General features: G+C 43.2%; 3 protein-coding genes across 5 annotated transcripts in view; 1 reads left to right on the forward strand and 2 right to left on the reverse strand.

Annotated features, from left to right (window-relative positions):
• KBTBD2 (kelch repeat and BTB domain containing 2) overlaps nt 1–17,103 on the reverse strand; it is a 48,442-nt gene extending 31,339 nt beyond the window's left edge. Inside the window, exons 1-2 of one of the 3 annotated variants that reach the window (XM_088018544.1) lie at nt 17,029–17,096; nt 7,494–7,622 (exon numbers count right to left, since the gene is read on the reverse strand). The gene's annotated coding sequence lies outside the window, so the exon portion shown is untranslated. Of the gene's footprint in view, nt 1–7,493; nt 7,623–13,077; nt 13,125–17,028 lie in introns of those variants that run through there. The other 2 variants (XM_088018545.1, XM_028092253.1) reach the window with 2 other exon arrangements.
• Nucleotides 5,767–18,180, forward strand: LOC148162522 (uncharacterized). The gene is made up of 4 exons (XM_088018369.1): nt 5,767–5,908; nt 13,966–15,897; nt 17,355–17,444; nt 18,125–18,180. The coding sequence occupies exons 1-4, from the start codon at nt 5,767–5,769 to the stop codon at nt 18,178–18,180; spliced, it is 2,220 nt and encodes a 739-aa protein (XP_087874495.1).
• LOC114200209 (retinitis pigmentosa 9 protein-like) overlaps nt 7,978–18,304 on the reverse strand; it is a 28,549-nt gene continuing 18,222 nt past the window's right edge. The window contains exons 8-9 of the mRNA XM_028092256.2: nt 17,029–17,113; nt 7,978–13,181 (exon numbers count right to left, since the gene is read on the reverse strand). The gene's annotated coding sequence lies outside the window, so the exon portion shown is untranslated. The remainder of the gene's footprint in view (nt 13,182–17,028; nt 17,114–18,304) is intronic.

An 18,304-nucleotide genomic window follows, 5' to 3' on the forward strand; every position in this document is an offset into this window, starting at 1 on the left:
TGTTGCTGAATAAAGTAGTCTATAGTTATCCATTTTATTCAGGTGATTGATGGTGTTGTTGAGTTTATCTGTGTCCTTACTGATTTTCTGTCTGCTGGATTTGTCCATTTCTGATAGAGGGGTATTGAAGTCTCCAATTATAATAGTGGATTCATCTATTTCTCCTTGCAATTCTATTAGTTTTTGCCTCACACAGTTTGATATTTTGCTGTTACACATATACATGTTAAGGATGGTTTGTCTTTTATCATCATGTAATGCCCCTCTGTATCCCTCATCATTTTTCTTGCTCTAAAGTCTGCTCTCTCTGAAATAAATATGGCTATGCCCACTTGCTTTTGATTGGCGTTAGCATGGTACATCTTTTCTCAATCCATTTACTCTTAATATCTATGTGTCTTTATATTTAGAGTCAGTTTCTTGTAAACAACACATAGTTGTCTTATTTTTTTGGTCCACTATACCAAACTTGCATCTTTTAATTGAGATCACTGACAAAGTGATTACTGACATAGTTGAATACCTACTATATACATTACTGTTTTCTACTTCTTTTTTTTTAAGATTTCATTTATTTATTTGTCGGAGAGAGAGAGACAGAAAAAGAGCACAAGCAGGGTGAGTGGCAGGCAGAGGGAGCGCTGGGCAAGGAGACCAGTGTGGGACTTGATCCCAGGACTCTGGGATCATGGCCTGAGCCGAAGGCAGACAATTAACCAACTGAGCTACCCAGGTGTCCACTGTTTTCTACTTCTTGCCCTTGTTCTTTGTTCCTATTTTTGTCTTCCACTCTTTTCTGCTGGTTTTCAGGTCATGATTGCCAGGGTCCTCAGATCGAGCCCGGCATCGGGCTCCCTGCTCAGCAGGGAGACTGCTTCTCTCTCTCTCCCTCTGCCTCTCCCCCAGCTTGTGCATGCACACTCTCTCTCTCTCTCTCACTCATTCTCTGAGAAACCCAGGCACCCCCACAAATTACTTTTTTAAAAAGTTTTATTTATTCATTTGACAGAGAAAGCACAATTAGAGGGAGCAGCAGAGGGAGAAGAAGAAGCAGGGAGGACCCTGGGATCATGACCTTAGGCAGATGCTCAACCAACTGAACCACCCAGGCGCCCCAAGTATACACAAATTAAAAAAAAAAAGTCAATAGTATTCCTATACACCACCAACACAGTTAAAAAATGTAATTTAAGTGAAATAAATAACTTTCAGTAATAAGAAAAACTATAGCTGTAAAAGATATTTATAGGGGCACCTAGGTGGCTCAGTAGTTAAATGTCTGCCTTCGGCTCAGGTCATGAGGGTCCTGGGATCGAGCCCCACATCGGGCTCCCTGCTCAGCAGAAAGCCTGCTTCTCCCTCTCCCACTCCCACTGCTTGTGTTCCCTTTCTCGCTGTGTCTCTTTCTGTCAAATAAATAAATAAATAATCTTAAAAAAAGATATTTATAAAGGAAATTATAAATTAGAACCTTGTATTTAAGATTTATCCATGGAGACAGATGTGATTCTCGTTCATTCATTTAACTCCTATGCAGTACCCCATAATCTATCTATATAATAATTTACTTATCTATTCTCTTGTTTCATGGACATTTAGGTGATTTTCAATTTTTTTATATTACAAGCAAAGCTACTGCAGGAAACAATTTTAATAGATGGCTCCTTCTGTTTATATGCAGGATTTTTTTCTAGAATATTTCTAGAAGTAGAATTGCTGGTTTATGGAGTATGATACATTTCCAACTTTTTGATATTGTCAACTTGCTCTCCAAAGTGACTTTACCAATTTACACTGTCACCAGCTGTGTGTACATATTCCTACCACTCCACTTCTTCCCCCTTAACCCTTGGTGTTGCCAGACTTGTTACATTTTTTTCCCCCAGTCTGAAAGTTATGTGTCATCTCATTGCAAATGTAGGCTCCCTAGGAATTATAACTTTGTTTTTCTTCCCTGCTGTTTCCTTAGAGCTACAGTTGTGCTGGTCCTTTTGTAGATACTCAAATATTTGTGGAGGAAACAAGTGAATGAAGGTTCACTGGTAAGGTTGAGCATCCTTGCTGTGTTTATAACTGATATGTTAAAGAGGAGGTCTCAAGGCATGGAAAGCAAGACTATTATTATTACACCTGTGTTTAAAATTTCAATCTAAAATCCAGTGTGTCAACCGAGGGGGAGAGTATAAATCACTTTAATGAGAGACAGAGACTATCAGACCGTCAAGGGACCACCCAAGCAACAGAAAAGGCACTGGGCCTGGGAATCCAAAGACCTTAACCCAATCTCCTTCCAATTTAGGATAGCAACTTCATATGTATGGGCAGATTACTTAACCTTCCTGAATCTCAGGTGTCATCATCTTAAAATAGAGAAGATGATAATAATACCCATTTGGAATCCTAAGCAGAGAACACAGAGTTCACTAATTGGACCTTAACACAAAAATAGCAACCGTCACCTAACTTCAGACATTCCACCCCACACAAAATGCCACAGATGGCACAAAAACATTCTTATATCAGAGGTCAAGTTGGTATCTATGGACCAGATAGTATCACTATGGGCCAAGTAGTCCAAAACCACATAGTTTCATCCTTGACATCTTCCAGCACTGCCCCAAACCCAAAGTTTCCAGTTAGCTGGCATTTCTGGGACACTCATTCCAGTTCTGCTCCCTAATGATCTACCTACCAACCCTCTCAATTATGTGACTTGCAAGTCCTGCTTGGCTAAATACAACCCAACACATCCCTCAACCTGTTTACTGAATAGTTGCTGAACTTTGCTTTCTCCCAAGGTCACTCCTATTCTGAGCTGCCCTCATAAGGGGGTTCTTCTTTCTCCCACTCTGCATGTACTCTAGGGCTGAGACATGGCCACCAGCTTGTGGAAAATCCAAGTTTTCTGGGGACCGAATATTATAAAATTTGGGGAGCTCTCTTTAAGAAAAATATTATAAAATTATAAATATAAACATCTTCTGATACTTCTCTCTTTCACTTTGTGGGTCACTACCACATTCATTGAGGACACAGGAACCTCTAAATGACTATGATATGAAGGAGGGGGTGAATCATCCAAAACTCCAGCTTCCCTGATCTTTTTCTTCTTCAGTGTCAATGATTTTTACCCCCACAGCATTTCAGCAAACCACTGCTTGGCCACCCTATGGACCTTATTATAATTTGCAACTGCTCCAACTCTAAAATCCTAAATTTAAAATTTCCATTCTCTGACCTCAACCCCCCTCCCTCTAGCTCTTTCACTCTCAGGTGAAAGATCCCCATTAATTTTTTTCTCCATTTGTTCAACTCCTCTCCAACATCACTTCCTTTTTCTTCTTGACTGTATATTAGCCACTAAGTAGGGCCCACCCTAGGGTGAAAATTTAAGGAAGCACTCATGTTCAGGGTCATGCAAGTGCAGGGTATATATTATGTGCCATGATGCATTACTTTAATTTCTCACCATTACACTGAACTTTCTTGAACCCTTGCCCTTCTTTCCACAAGCCTTGCAAAACAAGTCCTTGATCCATCCAATTGTTCAATGTCTCTCCCAAGCAACTGAATATGCCTGAGCAAGTGACAGACCTGCACATGACGGACAATACAAATTACTAATCCTCATTCTAGATGAGCCCTCAACTCTACCAGCAATCCTTTTGCACATCTGTAGATGAATGCTTTTTCTCTTTCCTGCAGCACTATGGTAGACATTGTTAGTTGTCAACCCAAATAATACCCAATTTTCTTCCTTAGTCACAGCATCTCAATTTATTTCAGTAGCAATATGCCCAGCTAAAAGATAACTACGTTTCAGCCATAAGAAGCCAAAGTGGTATAATCTGAAGTTGGGTAGGTCTTCTAGTAAAGCTCCTTAAAAGCAAAACTGATGACAGAGAGAAGCGTCTGTGTAACCTTGTGCTCTTTATTACCCTTTGCCCTCTCAACTCCCTGCTTTCTGCCTGGAACAGGCATCTTGAAACTCGTGGCAATTTGAAGGTGGAAACCATTGCTAAGGATGGCAGACCAGAAAGAGAGGAGATTGGGTTCTTTGGGAGAGCAAGGAGCTTCCAGACCAGTGCTGGATGGGTGGCATACCTCCAGACTTCTCCATGTGAAAGAAAAACTTTTATCCAGTGTCAGGCACCACTATTTCGGCTCAAACACAATTTTTACCTGGTAACACAAATAATCGTCCCCAATTTTCAGTGCTCCCTGCAAGTCTTATTCCTGCCCTCCACTGAAAAAATCAAGATCATTCGATGCTAAAGCACTGAAATCCCTGCCTTGAGGACCTCCGTTCCCTCTTATCCCAGTAACTTCTGTCCAGGCAGAGCACTGCAGCCACGTTTAGCTAACCTTCCCTTGTGCTTCCTCGGAACATCTTCCTAACATCCCTTCTCTCTCCACTATAGGTAGGTAACATCTCCCCGTCTGTCCATTCTGGCCATAAAGCTACCGAAATCTCTATCTTAAAAAAAAAAACAAAAACAAAAAATTCACAATCCTCCTTCCCACCCCACGACTCCCGTTAACTACTCTCCCAGAAGTCTTCCCTTTCTCCCACGTGCAAAAGAAAAGCGGAGTCCGTGCGCGCCAGCTTCTCCCTCAAACTGCCGACCTACCCGCTCACAGACGACTTCCCAGGCCCCCTGGCCCTCACTCTCCCCAAATGGCGCCCTGACTGCCAGAGCCTCTGCACCGCTGCTTTTTACTCGCCTCAGCGGGAAGCAGGCTGGAGCGCCCGTCCTTTGTGAATCGCCTCCTCTCAGGCCTGCACCGTCCAGGCTGGCCTCCTCCTTCCTCTCTCCTTGTCCTCAGTCGGCTCCTCTTCCTAAGTGTCAGAGGCGTTAGGCCCGAGGAACGAAGGACACCAGGAGCTCAGAGGAGGGAACTCAGGCTGTCCTAACTGAACACACTCAAATGAAAGGTACACTCTGGGAGAGCGGGGGGGGGGGGCGCAGGGACTGACCCGTCTTCTGGAAGCACCGACACCTGGGCGTCCACGCACTGGAGCTACATGGTGTGGAAAACTACTCTCGAGCTTCTCCAGGTGCCCCGGGACAGAGCAGCCCGGCTGCGGGCCTCGTCCAGAGCGCATGCGCGGGCCATCTGCGGGAGGGCGGTGCCTGCGCAACAGGCAGCACGTGCTAGCCAGGGTATGTAAGGGCGGGAGCCAGGGCAGCAGGGGCCAGAGACTCTCCAGGTCGCGGAGGTAGGTTTGGCGCAGGTGGGGGCGTGGGGATGCGGGTCCCGAGGGAGCGGAGTAGACTGGCTTGTGGGACGGGGGCGGGGTGTGAGCCGTGGGTGAGGAGACACTGGGCCCAGGGGATGGGATCCTCCAGAGTGGGGAGGGGGCGGGGTAGGCACGCAGGCCAGGCCGAGGTCCGGTGCCTGCAGGCCGGGCCCAAGCCACCGCCCTCGAGTGGAGCTCCTGGGCGTAGCCCGGCGCGCTCCAGGCGCCGCACAGCTTCCCTCTTGGCCTCCCAGGCCTCGGTCTTCCTTTGGGGCTGCTGCTGCGGCTCGGGGAGCCGAGACTTGCTCTGGCAGGTTACGGCCCCGCCCGTGGGCAGCGCTGCCCAGGTGCGCAGTGCAGTGCAGCCCTGTGTCCGCGATCCCGGCGAGCGGGAAGAGAAGGTGAGGACCCTGCCACCCAGCCTTGGGGTTCTGAAAGGGAACTAGGATGATTTCTCCCTTCATGGCAGCGCTGAGCGCCACTGTCCTTTCCTAAATATGAACACCTGTTTTTCAGCCTAGAAAATGAACTCTTCAGAAAACAACGCACATTTTGAGGGTGGTAACGCCAGACCCCTTTTTTATGTGCATGCCGTGGGCCAGCAGCCTTACCCGAGTCCCTGGTACCAGAATCCCACCTATAATCCATTCTCTGTTCCCGGGGCAGGTAAGAAATCCGAGTTCAGTGGGGTTAGGGACCCTCCCCTAAAGCAATACCTTAATCCACCACTTCCCTTTCCTCACCCTGTCTTGACACGAAAGAGATTATGGCAGCACACAGGGGCAGTGTTTGACGTTCACCTTAATAGGTAAAATTGGAATTCTACCTATATGCCACTTATTCTGCCAAATACTGAAGTAGGCTCTCTCATTTGACCTCAACAACCCCCATCAGCTAGGTAATATTCCTGTGTTCACAAGTGAAGCAACAGAGGCTCAGAGTCCCGGACTTGCCCAGAGTTAACAGAGGAGTCAAACCAAAATTTTATGAAACCAGTCTGGTAGAAGTACCTTAGAGCTCCTAGTCCCTATAATTTTTTCAACAAGGCCTAAAGATTCTAAGAGCTGTCCTGGGGAGGTCGAAAAAGTAGCTGGGAGAAGAATGATGAGGCTTAAATGTTTGGGAGGTAGACATCTAGGATTTCATGCATTACAGAGTGGGAGGGGGCTTTAGGCAGGGCAGGAGGATCCATGGAGTGATTCACCCTTCTCATGCCTCTGGTAGCAAAGATAATGTTAAATCTATTCTTCAGTGTACCCTGCTGTAGATAAAGTATGTTGTGTATCTTATGCAACTGTTTTCCAAGGAGAAAACTAGGTGTGATAAGGGCTGCTTTTGAGTCCATCAATCACTGATCCCACCTAAGTAGTAGAATCTTTAGTCCAAGGAGCTCCTAATGGCAGCCATTTTAAAATTGCAGTCTGAGCAATAAGAAATTTTGCCAGCATATGACCTGTGGACTTCAGCTCCTCACTGTGTCTGCAGCAAAACTGCCTGCCTGACATCTTTTGGACTTGTACCTCCACATGAGCTAGTTCTTAAAGAAATTTTTATAAACATTCCATTAGCTTTGTTTCTCTGGTGACCCCTAATTAATACAGATGTTGAAATGTGATTTTGGAGTGGTTCAGATGAAGGAATTGTATGAGGAAGACTCTTGAGGTCAGAGGGTGGGAAATTCCTGAAAGAAAGAAATGCATATTGTATCTTAAACTTGAATTAAAAGGCTGAGATTCTGTACTTGTGCACTTTTTTCATGTACTTCACCTTAAGGTTTAAGATATTTTGTCCTGAGAGCTGTGGTTTAAGAGAATTAAAGTGATGAGTACTGGGAGTTGGAATCAGAACTGTATTGTTTGTTTTGCTTGTTTGTTTTAACCGCAACCTAACTCAGGGATTTTAGTGAAGAAGAAAAAAAGTTTATACGATTCACTGTTTTGTGCAACCAAGAATTCCAAGAAAGAAGCCACTTCAGGCTGGCTAAATAGGGACTCCAAAGACATAATCCATATTAGAATCTGTATCCCTTTATTTCTAGTTTGGTTTTTCCCTAGGTTTTGACTCTCTGTATTGACCTCATTCTCAGTCATTTCAAAGTGGCAAAGACGGTTACAGCATTTGTGGGCCTGTAATGATTGCATGGCAGGGATCCCATAGAAGAAAGAGCCTTCTCTTCCAGTATTTCAACAAGAGTTCCAAAGCTGACTCCTGGTGGTTTGGTTTTGTCACATGTCATCCTTGTTCTACTTACCAATCCAGGAAGATGGACTCATCTCCTTGACCAGTCTAGGTTATATGCCCCATGTTGAAGGTGGTATGAGGCTGTCAGATTCCATTTGGACAGCGAAGGTCTCTCCTTTTTCAAAGGAGCTTGAAGGACCTATCGCCAAGAGAAGAATGGATGCCAGTACAGAAAGATGTTGAAGGTAATTTACATCATTTTTGGATAGAGTTAGTTAAGTAGGAAATGAGAGTAAGGTATTAGAACTTGTTAAATGGCTTGATGAAATTGTGTATTAAACAGCATGTCTGTCACAGCCAAGGATGTAAAGATGTTCCTTGAGGGAATATAACATGAGTTCAGTTGAGCAAGTGGACTCAAAGCATCCTGGTTGTATTAACCTACAGGGCAAATTATTGTAGTTTATTTTGTACCTAGTCATTTTGACTAGGAAGTATTCAGAATGAGAGGTGTAACTATTTTATGAATAACAGAACATCTCTTCACTTGAAACTGGCTTAAACTATTTTTTTTTTTATTGAAAAACTAACCAAATACATGGGCTAAAAATTAAAATAGTATACAAACAAGGAATGAAATCTTTCCCTCTTAATCCCTTTTCCCAGTTTCCCAGTACCCTCCCCGAGGCAGAAAATATTGCCAGTGATTTGGGGATCTTTCTGGATATATTCTAGGCATATTCAAGAATCTCTAAACCTGTATTTTGTAGGCTTTATTTTTTAGAGCAACTTTGGGTTCACAACAAAATGAAGCAGAAGGCAGAGACTTCCCATATACCCTCCATCCTGCATAACCTCTCCCATTATCAACATCCCTCACCAGTGTGGTATATTTGTTATAATCGGTGAACCTACAATGTTTCATTTCACCCAAAGCTTACATTAGGGTGTGCTCTTTGAGCTGTATGTTCTGTGGTTTTGGATAAATACATCATGAAAGCTCTCCACCATTATAATATTGTAATTGAATAGTTTCATTGCCCTAAAAATCCTTTGCCTGTTCACGACTCCATTCTCCCTAACCCCAGGCAACCACTTACTTTTTTTTAAGATTTTATTTCTTTGACAGAGAGACACAGCAAGAGAGGGAACACAGCAGGGGGGAATGGGAGAAGCCGGCTTCCCGCCGAGCAGGGAGCCCGACGTGGGGCTCGATCCCAGGACTCTGGGATCACAACCCGAGCCGAAAGCATACACTTAACGACTGAGCCACCCAGGCGCCCCCAACCACTTATCTTTTTACTGGCTCCATAGCTTTGCCTATTCCAGAAAGTTGTATCACTGGAATCATATAGTATATAGTTTTTTGACTGGCTTCTTCTACATAGTCATATGCATTTTAAGTTTCCTTACGTCTTTTTGTTACTTGATAATTCATTTGTTTTTACCGCTGAGTAATATTCCATTGTCTGAATTATGACATACATCCACTCATCTATTGAAGGATATCTTGGTTTCTCCCAAGTTTTGGAATATGTTTAGTTTTGCAAGAAACTGCCAAACTTTCTTCCTTTCACACTATCTTATATCATTTTGCATTTGTTCCATCTTTCATTTCCACTAGCAATCCAAGTTCCTGTTGCTGCACATCCTCACCAGCATTGGGTGTTGTCAGTGTTCAGGATTTCAGCATTCTAGTACTTGTAGAGTATCTCATTGCTCAAATTTGCATTTCCCTGATGATATATGATATGGAGCATTGTTTTCATATGTTTATTCGGCAAGGTTTGTCTGTGTATTTTCTTTGATGAGGTGCCTGTTAAGGTCTACAGTCTCTTTTTAAATCAGGTTATTAATGTCTTAAGGGTTCTTTGTATATTTTGGATAACAGTCGTTTATCAGGTATGTATTTATAAATATTTTCTCCCAATCTGTGGCTTATCATTTAGTTGATAGTATCAGTATCTTTTGCAGAGTTTTACATTTTAATGAAGGTCAGCTTATCAGTTCTTTCTTGCATGAATCATGTATGCCACTGGTATTTTGTCTACGAAGTCATCACCATACCCAAGGACATCTAGGTTTTTCTCTTGTGTTATCTTCTAGGTTTTACAATTTCTGTATTTTACATGGAGGTCTGTGGTCCATTTTGAGTTTATTTTTGTGAAGGGTGTTTATTGCAAGGGCTGTGTCTAGGATCACTTTTTGCACATGTATGTCCAGTTCCAGGACGATTTGTTGAAAAAACTATCTTTGCTCCATTGTATTGTCTTTGCTCCTTTGTCAAACATTGGTTGATTCTATTTATATGGGTCTGTGTGTGGGCTCTCTTTTCTATCCTACATTGATCTATTTGTAATTTCTTAAGTGTTTGGTAGACTTCACCAGTGAGCCTTTCTGGACCTGGCACTTTCTGTTCTAGGAGGTTATCAGTTAATTGATTCATTTTCTTTAATACATAAAGATCTATTCAGATGTCCATTTCTACTTGTATGAGTCTGGCCAACTTTATCTTTCAAGGAATTGGTCCATTTTTTGTAGGTTTTGAAAGTTGTGATAATAGAGTTCATAGTATTCTTTCCATCTTTTTACTGTCCGTGGGATCTGTAGTGATGTACCCTCCTTCATTTCTGATATTAGTAATTTGTGTCTTCCTTTTTTTTTTTACTCAGTAAACTGGCTAGAGGCTTATCAACTTTATTGATCTTTTCAACGAACCAGCTTTTTTGTTTTCCTATTGATTTTCTGTTGTCAGTTTCATTAATTCTGCTTTAATTTTCATTTTCTTTTTCTTCGGATTTAATTTCCACTTCATTTTCTAGTTTCCTAAATTAGAGGCTGTATGATTGATTTTCAGAACTTTTTAATTTTGTAAATTTCCCTCTAAGCACTGCTTCAATTTTGAGAAGTACTATTTCATTTAATTCAAAATCTTTTTAAATTTCTCTTGAGAATTCTTCATTGATTCAGGTTTATTTAGTAGTGTATTTAATCTCGAAGTATTTGGGGATTTTACAGCTATCTTTGTTTTCTAAACTCAGTTGTAGGCTAAAAGCAGACACTATATGATTAATATACTTTTTAATTTGTAGAAATGTTTTCTGGCCCATGGTATGGGCTTTCTTGGTGCATGTTCCCTATGGGTATGAGATGCCTCTTCTGTTTGATGAAGTAGTCTGTGGATGTCAGTTATTTCCAGTTGGTTAAAGGTGCTGTTTAGTTCAACCATTCTTACTGATTTTTTTTTACCCACTGCATCTGTCCTAGTCTGATAGAGGAGTGTAAAGTCTCCCAATAGGAATAGTGGGTCATTCTGTTTCTCCTTGCAGTTCTGTCACTTTTTGCCTCACATAGTTTCACCCTCTGTTAAGGGCACACACTTTAGGGATTGTCATGTTTCAGTGAAGAACTGATGTTTCATGTAATGCCACTTTTTATCCCTGATCATTTCCCTTGCTCTGAAGTCTGCTCTGTTTGAAATACAGCTTGTCCACTGTTTTTTGATTAGTATTAGCACAGAACATCTTTCTCCATGCATTTACTTTTCATCCCTGTCTTATGTTGAAAGTGAATTTTTTTGCAGACAACATAGGTTTTGCCTTTTAGTATATCTTGTAATGTTTCCTTGATTGCCAGGCATTCTATACTGGATAAAAGGAACTGCTCTAAATAGGCCGTTAGTGACTTGTTAAGTTGTGGAGGTGGGACAGGGATCATAGTCATCTGGTTCTTGAAGGACTGATTTTAGGTCTCAGTCTTTTAGTGAGATTGTGCCTCTGGACTTTGAACTATGCATGTACTTCATCTTCCTCCTCCCATTGAATAGGGAAGGGTGGTTAGGGTGGGTTTGAGATAAGTATTTGCCTACCTCCTTATCAATTAGGCTCCGGTTAACTAGCTTGTCCTGAGGTCCAGTGTTGGTAGGAATAGAGTGCTCCTTATGTATGTCGCAGTGGTTTCTCTTCCCCACTCTTCCTGTGGGATTTCTTTCCTAGATTTACTGTAAGAAACTGGCTGAGCTACTATAGATAAATCTCAAAACAAAGTGCGGGGGGAGGGTTCCTTATGAATGGGTCCCCCTGAAGTTTTTAACTCTCAGATTTATTCATCCTGAGCCTGCAATTTGTCAATAACAGTTCAGGTTTCCCTACCCTACTACTAGTTCCCATGGAATTTTTATCTCTTGGGTTTCTGCTCCTGTAAGTTGTGCTTGTCTACATTCACATATCTCTCCAACATTGGGGATAGCACTTTGCCCTGTAACCTACTGCTGTGAAGTTATCTGGGAAAAATTCTTGATTTTTCAGTTGAGCTTTTTACTTTGTTCAGAGTAAGTGACTTCCAAACTTCTTCCATATTCTTCTTACGTGCAATTAGAAACTCTGCCAGCTTTAAACATTAATTAGACATGCAGTACACATAGTTGTACAACTGAAATAGAGGGCCAATTCATGCTTTTATAAAGAGGCTGATTTGGAGGGGTTTTGTTTTTTAATTTTTTTAGATTTATTAATTTATTTGAGAAAGAGAGAGAGAGCACAAGCAGGGGGAGCGGCAGGTAGAGGGAGAAGCAGGCTCCCTATGGAGCAAGGAGCCTGATGTGGGGCTCAAACCCAGGACCCTGGCATCATGACCAAGGCAGATGCTTAACCGACTGAGCCACCCAGGCGCCCCTAAATCGGCTGATTTTGAATCAATATTAAATTCTCTTTGCCTCAGTACCCTCCTTTGTATAACAAGATGAATTGGTTTTCTTTTGCCTTTGGCCAACATTTCCCCATTAACCCCACCACCCAGTCCCTGATATACCTCTATTCTACTGTTTGAGTTAATCTTTTGTAGATTTTACATAGAAGTGGGATGATATGGTATTTGTCTTTCTCTGTCCAGCTTCTCTTAGGACTATGCCCTCAAGGTCCACCTATTGTCACAAATGGCAAGATTTCCACTTAAAAAACAAAAGGTTTTGGTAGCAGTGGAAGAAGTAGGGAAGGAGGGTGTCCCAGAAAAGTGAAGAGAAGTTAGCCTGTGAAGGAACCCACATATGGCTAGAGCATATAGGCTTAGTGGGAGAGTGAGATGATAGGGTGACAAATCAGAATAATGAGGGCTTTTATGGCATCCTAAGGAATGTGGTCATTGTTCCTCATTTCCTGACTGGCAGTGACAATACTTCGAATACTGTCTCTCAAGTGAGGGGTCACATTTGAGTCAGAGAGATCATTCTGGGAGTGCCTGGCTGGCTCAGGTGGGAGAGCATCCAACTTGATCTTAGGGTTGCGAGTTCGAGCCCCATATGGGTGTAGAGATTACGTCCAACAAAAGGAGGGAGGGAGGGAGGAAGGAAGAAAGGAAGGAAAATTCTGGAACTAATATGGATTACAGACCTGTGAATGTCAGGGAGATGGGTCAAGGAAGTTACTAGTAGTAGTTACTGAGGTAAAAACGTGGAGATGACTTAAAGTCCTGTGCATGGTAGCACAAGAGGGAAGGTATTACAAAGAGTAGCCATAGATTTTGCTGATTAGTGAGGGACAAAATAACAACTCTTAACACCTATGTTTCTGCAGTGAGTAGTTGAATAGGGACCTGGGATGGATGCTAGTGGCAGGGAGCTACATTAAGGTATTTTGGTCCATTGTATGATACAGTACCAGATGTATGGTAGGAAGTTATCTGACTCATGAACTTCATTCTGTTGGCTTCCAACCTTTGCAGACAATGTTGAAGTCCAAGCTGAGACCTGTCTGCTTCCTTTCTATAAAGAAAGAAACCCATATACTTTTATGTATAAATACATTAGGCCAGGCCCAAGAGGCATTTTGATGCAGTCTTAAACAGTGAAATTGAGTTCATAAGATCAACCTCAATATTGAGTAAATTGCCTGATGAACACTGATCTGAATGTAATTATTGCTTTTATATGCAAGGTAGAAGTTTTATCTTATCAGTTGTATAAATCTGTCTTGCAAAATCAAATGCCTTTCCCCATGTGACTATGTATGACAGTAGTGTTTCTGGCATTATTGGCACCATTATCCTGTTTACCCCTAAAGAGAGGAAAATGGGAGAAGGTGTGTGTGTGTGTGTGTGTGTGTGTGTGAATGAATGAATGAATAGTGCTGAATGAACAGGTTTAGAAAGGCTTGCTCTATCAGAGCTGACACAATTATTCTTACTTCAGCCACAACAATCCTGAATTATGCTTGGTGGCTGCTAGGTCTCTCTGAAAAAGAGTCACTACTAAGTAGGGGTGATTCATAATATGCTGACTATCTGATGGCCTGGCAACCAACCCATCAGACAGATGCTTGCTCTCGTGGTGAAGGAGGGTTCTGGAGGTCCCACCGTTCTGGGCACTGCACATTCCCTTCTCGAATCCTTGAGGATATCCAGGGAGAAGTGGGGGCCAGGAGCTACCAACTGGCATGGAAGAAACTGTGTATTTTACCAATCGGTGTGGCCACGTGACTGCGTACTGGCTGAATGTTGTGACTGGCTGCGGGAGACAGAGTGGCTAACTACCCGTGTTCTCTTCCTAGGTTTCAGAAATGGAAGTCTGTATTTCCCATATTCAGTGGTACTCAGTGAGTCTCCTGGCTTCCTCATCCCTCAGTCCCCGTTGCCCACTGCGCTTAACCGAAGACCCGTGTTTTGTAACACAGCACAGTTCCGGCAGTGTAGTGGCTATGGAAAGAAAACGAAGACGAAAGAGACTCAGACTGAACCTCATCAGGCTGCAAACCGGACTCGGAAACAAGACACCCACTCAGAAGGTGGTATGGTGACCAGTATCCCGACTTCTAATATTGACACAGAAACTGACAACATTCCTGAACCAACAGATGGGGTTTTTTCATCTGTTGCCCAGAAGCAGCAGCTCCATGGTGAGAGCCCTTCTCTTAACACTGTGTATAGAACATCACCTCAAGTAAACTATGCATCTGGGAAAGGGAAAATGAGGCTAGAACAGAGCAAAGGATCCCCTGTGACACAGTTCTGGAAGACTTTGAAGGAAACTATCCGTTTGTATGACCTAGCTTATGGTAAAGCCGTGCCAGACATCATGGTGCAGCACGGTGGGATGTCACACAGTTCTCGTGAGAGTAGAAGTGTGCTTCGTAAGCGTCACGAGGGTGCAGATGGCATTACGTGTAAAGATGAAGAAAGCACTATCTGGTCGGAGCAGTGTCATGATGTAAGACGTGATGAGGTGGTAAAGTTGGGCTCCATTATGGACATGAACTTGGGTAAAGAAAAAGGCTACGCATCTGTTCCCCAATTCCTGTCCTCTCCAGATGAAGCGAAAGACAAAGATAAAGTCCAGGATACCCTGAACTCCAATCTGTGCCAGTCTTCTGGAGATAGCAATAAGCTCCAGCAGGAAAGGCCAATCTGTTCCAGCAATAAAGCCGTTGAGGACCTGAGCCTAGACTCCAAATCCCGGAGTCCCATTAGCTTTGGGGAAAGCATGCCAGACAATGGTAGTGGGGGCCCTGGCTTTGCTGTGAACGTGGACGAAGATGAAGTGGTAGAGAGCAACGGCTACGCTGAGAATTATGTCCTTCCCCCTACCTTCCTGGCCCGGTTCAGCCAGGTCACTGAAGGCATTCAATGTGATATGAGCCACTGGCAGGATGCAGAGCACGGGAAATCTCCTGAGTCCTCGCTAGAAAGCAGAAAGCCAACAGAAGAGGAGGCAGTCAGGTGTGGGGAACTGGACAAGGTGGTAGAGAGGGACAGCTATTCAAAGTGTGTTCCTGGCCCTGCCTGGTTGGCCCAGATGAACAGCAGGGGGGTGGATGAAGGGATTCAGTGTGATAGGAGCTGGTGGCAGGATGCAGAGCTGGAGAAATCCCTTGAGCAAATGCCTTGCAAAGATGAAGGGTCATCACCAGACTGCAAAACTAAGGGATCATGGAAGACCATCAGGAATGGGAAGTTGAAAACAGATGAAGAAGAAATGACCATGAATGATGAGACTGAGGAGGAGGATCGTGAGAACTTCAAAAAGTGTGCAAAGATTAAAAAAACTGTGAAAGGCAGGAAGCAGAAATCCCTGAGCAACTTCTCAAGCGGGAACACAGTCTACTTATTGAAGAAAAATGCTGCCTTGAACACTGTACTTCCCAAGGATTCAGAAGACTGTGAGTTGGAAGAGGAAGCTGAAGATGAAATGTATGAGACAGAATGCCTCTTTGAAGAAGTCAGTCCACTGGGCCCTGCGACATCTTCCAAAGGAAGGATTTATCGTGAGGCTGGCAGGATCATCAGGCTGCCACCTGAGTGCTCTCTCCCTCCCCAACTTATTGTGTGGCCCACCAGAAATAAGTACAGGTTAAAGCTTGGAGAATACGAGAGCATCCCCATGGTATGCGAAGCGACGGGACAGAATGGCAGGTTCCGAGGGGAACGTACCATGGCCATGCAGGAGGGACTGGAGTCCAAGAGAGCCTCTCACAAGGCCTGGGAATGTAAGTGACTAACAGGCTCATCCTGTGTGGGTGTCTGTGGTGGTTCCATACTGGGTCCCGGACGCAAAGGCAGTCATAAATCAGTAGTATTTCTCCATTTTGAAAATATGTTCTTCAACACCTGTCAGTGCTCATGTTTGTAGGATTGGCAGAGATCCCAGGTTTGAGGTCCTGCATTCTAGGAAACTGTAACGTAATTTGAAACAAAGAGCGGTAGGAGATGATGGAGAGCTGGGTGGTGGTAAAGGACAGGGGCGCTGAGAGAGAAAAGAGTCATGGACATAGATCTAGATGGAGTTGCTGAGAAAGGGCAGTCCATGTGGAGGTGGTGAATTTTGATACAGATTTGGGGGCTGTGGTTTGGAGTGAGAAAGGAGACAGTAGCATGGGATCAAATGGGCAGCCAGGGCAGGTCAAGTGTGTTCCAGGGATTGAGCCTGAGAACAGCCAGCCAGAGGGGAGACCTGTGATGAGTTGGGAAAGTGGGTCTGAGCAGAAGAGGCTAAAATAGTAGAAATTTTCCTTTTTAGATTTTTGTCCTGTAGGCAAGAAGGAGGTGCCAAAAGCAAACTGAATAGAGAAAGGCAGGAAGAAATGTGTTCTAGGCATCTTTAGCTGGTGGTACAGTGTAGGAAGAATTTGAAGCCTGTCTGTATGGATGAAATCCCTGTATAAAGTCAGTTTAACTGAACATTGGATACAAAGTGATGAGGGTCCTAACTCACATGGGAGTAAAAGATATGCAATCTCAGAGAATCCATTAACAAAATTGATTTTTTAAGAAAAAAAGGCTGGGGTTTGAACTTGAATACCTAGAGAAAAGGATAACTTCCATAGAAAAGTAAACTTGGGAAGGGAAATTATTTTTGCTTTACTGTATGGTTGTCAGTGGGAGGACTGGAGTAGCAGGTCATGCACACCTGGTTGAAGCTTGAGTTTGGACTACCCTATGTTTAGGGAGGGGGCTCAAATGAGTGGGATGGGCCCAAAGTACAGCCTGGGGGAAGATTAGACTTGGGGTACAAAAATGAAATGAAGTGGGTAAGTGATGAATGGGATGCATAATGGCCCCCGGGGAAATTTAATTAAGTTCCAGTCTTAGTTTCTAAACCAAAACACTGTCCATCTTACCTTTAGTCTTCTCAAAGTCTCATTTGCCTCTGCTGTCATTTCCCATCAGTGTGTAGGAATCAGTTTTTTCCACCCTATCACAGCCCTGTGAAGAAGATAACTTTAATTTACTCTTGGTTACACAGTTAAGATGATAATTTACAGGCCGAATTGTCTCACTGTGTCTATTAGTTTGATTTTTTTTTTCTGCCAAGGACTGTAGAATGATACAGAATAGTATCTTGAACAAGAGACTTTTTTCATGAAGGGTGTGTTCTTGCTTTGTTTTTCCCTTTGGTTTTTAAGTAACTTGGGTTATTTAATGTATGAATCACTTCTTCCATCAGGTAACTGTAAGGGTTGGAAAACCAAGGTACCTTACAAAGTTTCAAACAGATTCAGGGCAAATGCTGTAAAGTTTAGGAAATACACAGCAGGTACAGAGGTTGGTATCTATCCTGTGTCCAATTTGGGTGTCTCATGATGGCTTTTAGGGCTTTGTTTGGGGTTTCCTACTCAGTGCGTGTTCTGCCCTCCAGAACTAACACTGCTTGTGGGCAGTGAAAAATGGCAGCATTCTGACTGCGTTATAGACCTGTAGATCTATAGATCCTCACTTACAAGTAGATTGGAGCCAAAGCCTTTCAGTCCTGTGGAATGTCATTTTTATGCTGATTTTCCACGTTTAATTCCCAGGGCTGTTAATGGTAGTCTGTTGTGGGTTATATGGGATTTTGTGACTTATCCTGGTGGCTTATCAAAGTGTCCCAGGTTAGAGCTGGGAGAGCTGGGTACTTGAAGTTCAGGGTCTCCCTTAAGGGGCTTAGTAGCATGACAGGCTTCTCTTCACACTGAGTCTTGGGGTTGAGTATCCCTGCCACACCTACAACCCCCTAGGCCTGGAGTGTCAGGGAGCAATGGGTTTTGGCCCTTTCAAGGCCATTCCTGCCTTACAGTGGTCATAAGAAAAGACAGATAATCATGCTCAGGCCAAATGTTAAGACCTTTAACTATCCTAAAGATGAAAGCTAAAGATATTAGTCATGATTCTCTGTATATCTTCAGTTTGTTATACAGCTAATTTAAGGAACTCTTTTATTCTGTTGTTATTTCACAGGAAACAAATTGCTGTGTTCCAGCTACATAGAAGAGCTAAATAGTACATCGTCATGATGGCTTAGAACACAGGATCGTCCCTTGATTTGAACTAAGAAAGCGATTATACCAAGAAAAAGAAAATGACATTGTAAAGCCTTTGGAATTAAAAGACCCAAACAGCAAATAAATTGAATTGCAT

Source organism: Eumetopias jubatus, unplaced genomic scaffold, assembly GCF_037043125.1.
Source record: "Eumetopias jubatus isolate StellerSeaLion01/CBP00866 unplaced genomic scaffold, mEumJub1_p1.0 scaffold_14, whole genome shotgun sequence".
Classification (NCBI taxonomy): Eukaryota; Metazoa; Chordata; class Mammalia; order Carnivora; family Otariidae; genus Eumetopias; species Eumetopias jubatus.

What these genes read in the sequence shown, in the direction of transcription:
- LOC148162522 (XM_088018369.1), top strand. Translation starts at nt 5,767, where the DNA reads ATGAACTCTTCAGAAAACAACGCACATTTTGAGGGTGGTAACGCCAGA. An exon ending in ATTCTCTGTTCCCGGGGCAG is followed by an intron (nt 5,909 to 13,965) that starts GTAAGAAATCCG and finishes TTCTCTTCCTAG; the next exon opens with GTTTCAGAAATGGAAGTCTG. An exon ending in GTTTAGGAAATACACAGCAG is followed by an intron (nt 17,445 to 18,124) that starts GTACAGAGGTTG and finishes GTTATTTCACAG; the next exon opens with GAAACAAATTGCTGTGTTCC.